Source organism: Musca autumnalis, unplaced genomic scaffold (assembly GCF_047663935.1).
Source record: "Musca autumnalis isolate F117 unplaced genomic scaffold, ASM4766393v1 scaffold_3, whole genome shotgun sequence".
Taxonomy (NCBI): domain Eukaryota; kingdom Metazoa; phylum Arthropoda; class Insecta; order Diptera; family Muscidae; genus Musca; species Musca autumnalis.
The window spans coordinates 34,675,727-34,686,710 of NW_027411866.1; the positions used below are offsets into that span (position 1 = coordinate 34,675,727).

The following is a 10,984-nucleotide window of genomic DNA, read 5'->3' on the forward strand; positions in this document are numbered from 1 at the left end:
AAATTCTCTACAAGACTGGCTTAAGTAACTTATCCTTAGTTGTAACATTTTTTTAGATATATAAGTTTAAGTTGGGAATTTGCAGTCATGACATTGTTTTATAAGGTGCCGATACAGAATTGAATTGAATTTGAATTGTCCCAATTTGAACTTCTATATCTCAAAAACGGTAAAACCGACGAGAATATCATAAAGGTCAATTTTGTAGAGAATTTTCATATCTACAACATTTGTTTTAGTCCCATTTTGATAGGAAATGTGGTTTCTAAGCAAAATCGCGAAAACCTAAACAACCCCTAAAAATGTCAACTTAAATCGCTATTTATTTAAAAAGCGCTCCGGCGATTTTTTTTGTTTTTTGATTGTTCTCATCTATAAACATCGTAGTTTCAGAATCCGCAAAAATTTCCGAGGTGTAAGCACCTTCCATTTAAAATTGTTTCAAGGGCACCGTGTGTAAAGATAGATCCACACTTCACTTGGCTGAACACCTTTTTTAGTTTGGATTATATAATTTAGGCATTTGGGGTATCCACCTAAAATTGTGAAAGCATACTAATTATTGCATTGCACGTACAGTGTTGGTGAGGGAGAGAAGCAAATGCGAAAACAACTCAGGGTGATCGCTGAATAGACTGTCTTTGCGAAGAAGAGCATCCCTGTTATAGATAAAAAACATTATTACAGGTACAAAATATTCCTCGCAAAAGATCAGATAGTGTTGGAACACTTTTTTGTATAACGCTAATATAAGGGTAGCCCGAAGATACAAATGCTAAATTCGGAAAGTTGTAAATATTGGTCGATGTTTTGGAAAGAAGAGAACAGTTAAGATATTCTGCTCCTGCAAAGAATAGGAAATTATTTGTTCATATTTACTTCGAAACAGTTTGTGGTGGAGGGTATAAAAAGTCCGACTCGCCGTTTTTACTTGTCTGACCAAATTAGGCATTTGGGGTATCCGTGGTCGAGAAGCTGATTTGACTAAAATTGTGGGCAGGAAAGGAAACTAATTATTCCATTTTATTTCTGGTGGAGATGGTATAAAAATTTCGGTCCAGCCGAACTTAACGTTTTTTTTTCTTGTTTTTTTTTTGTTCTGTCACACGCAGAGTATATTTTGCTGTCGGCAAAGCCGACTGATTCTTTGTTCTGTTTGTTTTGGGTTTGTTTATGGATACATAAAATAATATATAACCCATTGCGATGGTGTAATCAAAATGTTTTCCACTTTCGATTTTTTTTTGTCTAAAACACTTGGACGGCACTTTATTTCAAACTCTTCTAATTTATTACGTGTAAATGAAAGACACAAACACGTATATTATAAACCAGTTTAGATTTAAATTAGAAATATGTAGATAAAAATCAGGTTCATACTTACCATGCGTTAACAGTATTTCAAGAAATTTTGTCATTGTCACAATGAAAGTAATCGGCATCTTATTGATTTGGTTTTTTGCATTAAGTGTCGCAAGGGGACAGGTTTGAATTTAATTCAAATAAGTTTATTTTTGGTAGATACAATTTTTATTTTTTATACTGGCATATCTTAGGAATGGTGTGTTAAAGGACGTTTAAGGGATACATTTAGACGATGTGCCATTTCACATGGAGTGGGGAATGGTAGGTGTTAGCTTGGCTGATAATTTTAATTGTTAATGAAGAAGTACTCCTTATTGAAAAAGTGATAATTTTTTTTGCTTTTTATTTAAAGCGGAGATTTCTAGACTTATCTACGGCCTTCCCTCTAGAAGTGGTCGCGAGAAGTGTTTCAGAGCCTGTTCAATGATTGAGTGCCGATATGTAAGTACGATTTGAAATGAAAGAAATTATAATAAATATAACAAATTTAATATATAATGAGATCTTTCACAAAGAAAAGATATATCCTAAAATACCTATGACTGTAGTCTATTATAGCAGTTAATCTGAACATTTTTTCCTTGTTATTTTTATTGCCAGTTTAATGTTGATGGCACTCTCAAGCATGATACTCCCTATAGGATAGCTAATCACTTAGCCATTGGTGATTCTTTCAAATCACAATTGGTTCCAAAACTGGCTGCTAATTGTTTAAAACATATACCGCTGCATAATAATGTGTAAGTATTTGTCATATGTGTGATTCGAATTATAAAACCTATTAATTTGTTTCTTTCTTTTCTTAGTTGCGAAACTGCAGAGATGTTTATAAATTGCATGGTTGCAACATCACCGGTTCCATTGGCACTTGATCGGGCTGTAAACTAATAATAACTAATAATAATAAAAACAAAAACAAGTAAAAACATAAAATAAAATATTCTGAACAAAAATGGAATAATTAGTTTTCTGTTAGGTGTACAAATTTCTTCGGCCACGGACATCCCTAATGCCTAAATTTGGTCAAAAAATTTATCTAAAAAATTCTTTAATCTGTAGTGGAATTCTGTAACTCATTTTCTGAGTTACCGACAAAAATCGGTAACTCTTCCATGGTTTATCAATCTGGTCAAGGTATTTGTCCTGCTATTTCTGATCATTCACTTATATTCGCTTAATATTGGTGTTACCGCATTCCTTGAATTTGTTGAATATCGGGGTTATTCCAACATTGATTGGGATGAGTTTTACCTGCGCTTATCTAACTTCGACTTTGTTTTGCTAAATGTTGGTGATGTTCATATTAAATGTCCTATCATAAATTCCCTTACAATGGACTTATTTGAGTTTGTTCCTTTGGATCGTAGAAGGATACATTCTAACGATAACTGGATCAAATCTAACTCTATTACTTTTGCTCCTTTTGGAGCCTATCAGTGTAAAAAGAGTCGTGAGTCTTGGAAAGTTTTTTGTAGGTATCGTAATAAGGCGAAGTCTGTTATTCGGCGTGAGCGCCGAAAGTTTTATTACCATATATCGAAAATATTCTTTCACGATTGCCCTATTTGAAGTGTTCTCAATAAAATAAAACCATAAAATTATAAAAAAGTCAACAATATATTTTTCGCTTTTTGTACACTGAGGTACCATTGTGCGGCGTTAAGTTCGTCCGGGCCGAACTTGTTATACCCTCAACCATGAGATGCATTGGAACAATTAGTTTTCTTTCGTTTATGAAGAAAAATATTGCTAACCTTCAAAATATCGAAAATAAACAGGTACTCCTCTTCTAGGAAGACGGGGTCCTATACTGATAACCCTTCTGGAATATTTGATAACCCCATGCAAGACTAAATAACAAACTCCAGTCTTTAGGTGGGATATTGACACCACAATCTTCATAACTATATCGAAACGTGGACCTATACCGACGAATTTCAGTCGGTAAAGTTTTTTCATCCAACGTAGACTAAAGACGAAAGTTTATTCGAATGTTCAGCCATTTCGGTCGAATATTGAGGCCACAAACTTCAAAATACCAAAAATCGGGAGGGACCGTTCTATGGGGGCTATATGAAGGCGTAGACCTATACCGAAAAATTTAGGGGGGAAAGTTGAATACCCCAATGAAGACTAAATACCAAATTTCAGCCATATCGGAGGAATATTGAAGCCGCAACCTTCAAAATACCGAAAATAGGGAAGTAACGTTCTATAGGGACTATATGAAGGCGTGAACCTACACCGAAGAATTTGGAGGGGAAAATAGAATACCCCCATCGAAGACTTAATACCAAATTTCAGACATTTCGATGGATAATTGTGGGCACAACCTTCAAAATACCGAAAATCGGGAGGTACCGTTCTATGGGTGCTATATTAAGGCGTGGATCTGTACCACGTAGGGGATGGAAGATACCAAGCAACGGTCCTGACCGGTTTTAACATGGCTAAGCCCAGGATTTATCTTGGTCCCTCTTTCATCCCAAGTGGACACTGACCTCCCCGTGGTGTCACCTGGGGAACTGCCTTTAACACCCGTTGAAGGTAGTGAGCTAACATGTGCCGCGCGTTCACCCATAAGAACGTTAAAAACTTGGGTTTGGGCGTCGGGTTAGTAACCCTCCCCTAGAAAAAACATCCTACTATGAAAAAACGAAAGAAAAGAAAAACAAACCCCTCTAAAGTTGACGAACCCCGCAAACGTTTTAAGGACCATGATCTGCACCTGGAATGTTCGCACTCTTTATAGAGATGGTGCAGTCTTCGCATTGGCAGACGTAAAAGTACAAGACCGATATTACTGCCATACAGGAAATACGATGGATTGGGAAAGGCGTCGCAACAACACCTAAAGGTGACGCACTGTATTATAGCTGCCATGACGTAAAGCATGAATTTGGTTGTGGATTCGTAGTTAGTCGGAGACTAAAACATCTAGTATCCAGCTTCACTCCAGTGAATGAAAGACTTGCTGCAATTCGGATAAAAGCTAAATTTTTCAACATCAGCTTTATTTGCGCTCATGCTCCCACTGAAGACAAGGACGAACAGACCAAAGATATATTTTACTAGCGCTTAGAAGAAACATATGACCGTTGCCCTGCCCATGACATTAAAATCATTCTAGGCGATTTTAATGCCAAAATTGGAAAGGAGAATTTCGTTGGCCCAACAATCGAGAAATTCAGTCTCCACAGTGAAACATCTGACAATGGTAAGAGACTGATAGACTTTGCAGCTGCAAAAAACATGGTAGTTAGCAGTACCAGATTTAATCATCTCGATATTCATAAGGGCACCTGGCTGTCTCCAGATCAGAAAACAAAAAACCAAATTGATCATGTTGTGATAGATGGAAGACATTCATCGAGCGTGTTGGATGTACGATCGTTCCGAGGCGCAAACACTGATTCGAACCACTACCTTGTTGCAGCAAAGGTACGCACCCGCTTAAACGTAGCAAACAAAGTACGAACAGACACAACACGAAAGTTAGACATCGGTAAGCTGCAATCACAACAGATAGCCACAGCATATTCCACTCAACTAGCCCAATTGCTTAATCAAAGCATTCCTCATCCCGATAACATATCAGCGCAATGGCAAAGCATTGCCCACTCCATGCAAACAGCCGCAAAATCCATACTTGGATACCAGAGACTTCCCCAAGGAATCCATGGTATGATGAGGAGTGTCGTGCTGCCACCGAAGAGAAAAATGCGGCATATAGGGCTACTTTACAATCCGTAGCAACGCGTAGCGCACGAGAGAGATACAGGGAGAAAAGGAGAGAGGAGAAACGTCTTTTCCGCAGGAAAAAGAGAGAGATAAGCGGGAGTGTGAAAAAATTGAGATGTACAGGAGCCAGAATGAAGTCCGAAAATTCTACCAAAGAGTCAAGCATCAAACTGATGGCTTTGGTACAGGCACATCCTCCTGTAGAGACCAGCAAGGTAATTTGGTAACTGATACAGATAGTGTACTCAGGATATGGAAAGAACATTTTTCAAATCTGTTGGTATCCAATAGCAGCGAAGACGACGAAGATACCACAGTCCCAATCCCAGAAGATGGTATTGAATGTATACCGCCCAGCCAAGATGAGGTAAAGACAACAATAAATCGGCTGAAGAATAATAAGGCAGCAGGGGCCGATGGCTTACCAGCCGAGCTGTTCAAAACCGGAGGCGACACGCTGATAAGGTGTATTCATCAGCTAGTTAGCACCATCTGGCAGGAAGAACGAGTACCCGACGATTGGAACCTGAGTATCCTGTGCCCCGTCCACAAGAAGGGAGATAAGACTGTATGCTCTAACTATAGGGGCATAAGTCTACTCCCTATTGCTTACAAGATCGTGTCAGGGATATTGTGCGAACGACAATTATCAACGAGATAATTGGACCATACCAATGCGGCTTTAGACCTGGCAAGTCCACCATTGACCAGATATTTACCCTGCGGCAAATCCTGGAGAAGACCCAAGAGATGCAGATCGACACCTACCACCTTTTTGTCGATTATAAAGCAGCATTCGACAGCCCGATGCGTTCAAAGGTATTCCAAGCCATGTCTGAATTTGGTATCCCCGCAAAGCTCATCCGGCTTTGTAAAATGACTTTAAATGACACGAGGTCCTCAGTTAAAATAGGAAAGAACCTCTCCGAAGAGTTTGGTACCAAAAGAGGTTTCAGACAAGGAGACAGCCTTACATGTGACCTCTTCAACATCCTGCTAGAAAAGGTTATACGAGAGTCAAACGTCAAAAGAAGTGACGCAATCTACACCAATAGTCACATGTTACTTGCTTATGCTGATGATATAGACATCATGGGCCGATCAGTAAAAGAAGTAACTGATACCTTTATAAAGGTCGAAGGAGAATCTGTTAAGGTGGGTCTGGCGGTAAACGGTGAGAAGACCAAGTTGATGCTGTCGACGCGCAATGCGTCCATTGAGATCGGACCAACTGTTGAAGTCGGTTCCTATAATTTTGAGGTAGTAAAAGACTTCGTATACCTCGGCACCTCCGTAAACACAACAAACGACATCAGTTGTGAAATAAAAAGAAGAATTGTATTGGCCAACAGATGCTACTTTGGTTTAAGTAAGCAGTTTAAAAACAAAGCCACATCTCGTCAAACAAAAATAACGCTCTACAAAACACTGATACTACCCGTGCTTATGTATGCGCAAGCAGACATGGCAGTGCTTGGTGTGTTTGAGAGAAAAATTCTTCGAAAGATCTACGGACCAATCTGCGTTGACGGTGAATATCGACGTCGCATGAACCACGAGCTGTATCTGCTATACAACGACATCAATATAGTTAAACGTATCGAGATGCAGCGATTGCGTTTACTAGGCCATATCATAAGAATGAGCGATGATGAACCCGCTAAAAAGGCGTATGAATACATGCCACATGGCGGTGCATGTAGAATTGGCAGGCCAAGGAATAGATGGCGCAAACAAGTGGATGATGAGATGAAAAGGCGCGGTATTCCAGAGTGCAAAGCAACAAATAGAGAGGAATGGAGATCTCTTCTTAGTTCGGTCTATAGAACAAATGTTCTGTAATGGGCCAGCTAAGTAAGTAAGTAGTATCTGTACCAACAAGTTTTTGGGGGAAACTTTTATACCCCCAACGAAGACTAAATACCAAATTTCAGCCTTATCGGAGGAATATTGAAGGCACAACCTTCAAAATACCGAAAATCGGGAAGTACCGTTGTAGGGGAGCTATATGAAGGCGTGTGCTTATACCGACGAATTTCATACGGAATATTTTGTACTTCAAATGAAGACTTAATACCAAATTTCAGCCATATCAGAGGAATGTTAAGGCCACAACCTTCAAAATACCGAAAATCTGGAAGTACCGTTGTATGGGGGCTATATGAAGGCGTGTGCTTATACAAACGAATTTCATACGGAATGTTTTGTACTTCAAATGAAGACTTAATACCAAATTTCATCCATTTCGTTGCATTACAGTGGCCACAACCTTCAAAATACCGAAAATCGGGAGGTACCGTTCTATGGGAGCTGTATAAAGGCGTAGACCTATACTGACAAATTTCTGGGGGAAAGTTTTATACCACCAACGAAGACTAAATACCAAATGTCAGCCATTTCGGTGTGATAATGAGGCTAAAACCTTCAAAATACCGAAAATCGGGTGGTACCCTTCTATGGGGGCTATATCAAAACGTGGACCGATATAGCCCATTTGCAATACCAAATATCCTAGGAGTAATGGAAACTTCTATACCATATTGTAAAGCTCTATCTTAAAAATTGGGAGCTGTGTCTTGATTTCAACAGACGGACGGACAGAGGGACGTGGTAATATCGAGTTAGAATTTCACCCTGATCAAGAATATATGTATGTACTTTATAGGGTCTCCGATGAATATTTCAATGTGTTACAAAAGGAATGAGAAATTTAATTATACCCTCCATGGAATGGTGGAGGGTATAAAAACAACAACAAATTTTGATTGGACTTCTACTCCTTCCTACCCCCTATTTTTTCTATTTTCCAAAAACCTTTATATGAAATTTTATAACGAACAGTTAAGGTTAACCCGTGCCATCCGGGCAATCATTGTTTCCATATTAATTTCTATGGGGCCAAAGGTGAATTTTGTTGAACTTTTGTGAGGGAAGGAAATTGATTTTAATTTTGCAGAAATATTAAAATTTGTAAAGGTTGAACCAATGTCAGTAACTTTTTTGACAGTGCTCGTGTCCACCACCCATTTTAGTTGGTCAACATTATGTCGGAAAAACTGACTTGCCCATAAAAAATGTTTATCGCTGTAAACAAAACCCCAAGGATCCTCGAACAGATCTTACACTACGCATAAGCCAAAATTGTGAACTGTTTTGACGGAAATACCCAATAATGTTGACCAATATAGATGTTGTTGATGGAGTACTTTTTGATGAATTTTAAGATATGCAAAGTTGCGGAAAAATCCGATACTCAATTTGTATGTAATTGTGTTCATCAGTTATTTTAATTGATGCTGGCGGGGTTTTTAAAGCTTTTCGGTTATTATCTCAGCAATTATTGACCTTCCTTGGATTTGGAAGTTGTCACAATCCGTGTGGTAGGTACCAATGTCTTTGGAAAATGGTTTCTTGCTAGGAGGCTTAAAGTCCAGAGTGATGGATGGATGGATGGATGATGGATTTTGGATCCTTGGAAAGTATTCTTCGAATTCTAGCTTAGTCATTGAATCCTTCTCTCGACTCACAGAAATTGACCAAGACTTATTCTAGGCACGTTTGATTGCTCTTATATTTACCGAAACTCGTCTTTTATGAGTGCCAATCGTATGCGTCCTACTATATATTATTCCTGTGATTTTCCTCAGTTTGCCAGGATCCTTGTTCCATCACAGCGGTTGGGATTTTTACCATGGTAAGTTAGTGAAAAGGTATCCTTATAGTAGCGAAGAAGAACGTCGGTCAGGTTCTATGAAGCTCTTCACCATTCTCTATATTTCCAATATACGTCAGGTGAGGGTTTGTAAGTTCTATATATTTATTCCAGTGTGTTCTTCTCGGGTTTCTATAAGGCAGACTTCGTCAAAAGATATTTCGAAAAGTATCTTCTTATGGTCCGAGAAGGGACATCTGTCACAGGGACGTAGGCAGGGGGGGGGGGCACGGGGGGCCCGGGCCCCCCCCGAAATGGTTTGGTCGAACAAAATTTGTTAAGCTACTGTAACTAGTTATTATATTTTTTTCTTATAAAAATGTTTGTATGTTTGAAGATTTACTATTAAAACTTATACTTTTCTTACATTTCTGAACAGAAAATGTTCATCATTAACAAGTTTTGTAAGAAAATATTTTAAAAAATTTTGGTTGTATGATGTTTTTTAGAGAAACTTCCAATGAAATCTGAATTACTTGTTCATGTCATATCAAATGCGAATTCCATAATGAATATACTCCAAGTTTATGTCATAATCGAACTACATAGAGCTCTCAAGGCCTACTACTTATTCTGTAACAACAATAATAACGAGTTCAGTATTGTGGGAATGGCAGTACATGAAAAAATGCCTATTTGATAAAATGTATGAAGGGTCGATCCTTCGTGGACTACATCTTGAAAGCCAATTAGAGATTGTTTTACTGCCATCGCCAATATTTTGTTATTCTATTTTAGACTGCTAAACAGTATGAAAAAATTATGAAGACAAATGAACTTTTGTGCGTCACTTTATTTTTTTCCTTATCATCACCGAAGCCTCAGACTTTAAGGCTACGAGATTATATACACTCGGACACGATACAAATAGGTCTCCTCAAAATAATGATTTTAGACTCCACATATGTTTGGACGATATTCGTTTCAGACAAGATGGAAGTACTTACCACCGTCCGTCTGTATCTCTGTTTGTCTGGCAGGTTGAAACTCATGATAACTCAACGGATCAACCGATTTGGTCTAAGATATGGATCTCGTAATGTTTTGTCCAAATTAAATTTAAGTCCTATCGGTACCTCTGCCACAAAAGTTAAAAAATATTCCCTAAAATGGTCGAAGGGACTAACCGATTCAGTCTAAAATCGAACCTAATATGGACTATCTCGGTCCACTCCCAAAATTACTTCCAAAAGTAGATCAAGTTCCAAGAGGATATGTTTGGACAACATCTTCAGGTCCCTCATAGTCTAACTTAACTGCAGTTTAAAGACTGTTATAGGATCCTTTGGACATTGTGTAGTCTTGTTTACAGCGATATCCTATATTTCGTGGACAAGTTCATGCTTCCTGACAAAGCTCTAAATACTACAGTGATCAACTAAAATAACTTATGGGCGCGATAACTATCCAGAGGAGTGTCTCCCAAAATAAGATTAATTTCCAAAATTAATTAGCTTATTATTAGCGAATAATTATGTGGGGTTCAATAAGGATCGATTGTTATTTGTCAAAACAGTACAGAACTAAGTCCATCAAAGTGTTTGTCATCGAGTCCAAAAACTTCTAATCGTACAATTAAAAACAAAATTATAACGTTTCTTTTGTAACATTATATTAAAAGTAAAAATAATTTTCCGGTAAATAACACTGTGCAACATTTTTAAGGTATTCTTGTGCAAACAATTCGAAGTGAGGATTTTGTGAAAGTACAGACCAAAAATACAACAGCTCTAGTTGCGTTTTGTTGAGTCAGACCCAGCTTGGATTTTATGGCCTCATCTAAACCTTGTTAAATATTGTCTTTTTAAAGCAACTCAGGGCTATATCTCTGAAACCAATGCAAACATTCTTCTGACCTCTGAAGCAAATTTGTAGATAAAGGCCAGAATAAAATATTTGGAGAAGTAATGAACTGGAAAAACTACATTTATTGCCTCAAATGTTATAATTAGACAGTGGAATTTTATGCAACCCCTATTTATGGTCCGATTCATGTCAAATTTTGGGACTGTTCATATTTTTGTCTTCGGATTAAATTGCAATCGAAACATATGACATATGTAAAATGCATAAATTTTTGCATATGCAAAATTTATGCATTTTACATATTTTCTTATGCAACAACTAATTCAATAATAGGTACAAACAATTTTTGTATGTACAATT

General features: G+C 37.8%; 1 protein-coding gene across 1 annotated transcript; it reads left to right on the forward strand.

Moving 5' to 3' along the window:
- Window positions 1-1,425: 1,425 nt before the first annotated feature.
- On the forward strand, window positions 1,426-2,253 carry LOC141398135 (uncharacterized). The gene is made up of 5 exons (XM_073975367.1): window positions 1,426-1,485; window positions 1,557-1,626; window positions 1,718-1,806; window positions 1,966-2,105; window positions 2,172-2,253. The coding sequence occupies exons 1-5, from the start codon at window positions 1,426-1,428 to the stop codon at window positions 2,251-2,253; spliced, it is 441 nt and encodes a 146-aa protein (XP_073831468.1).
- Window positions 2,254-10,984: the final 8,731 nt, after the last annotated feature.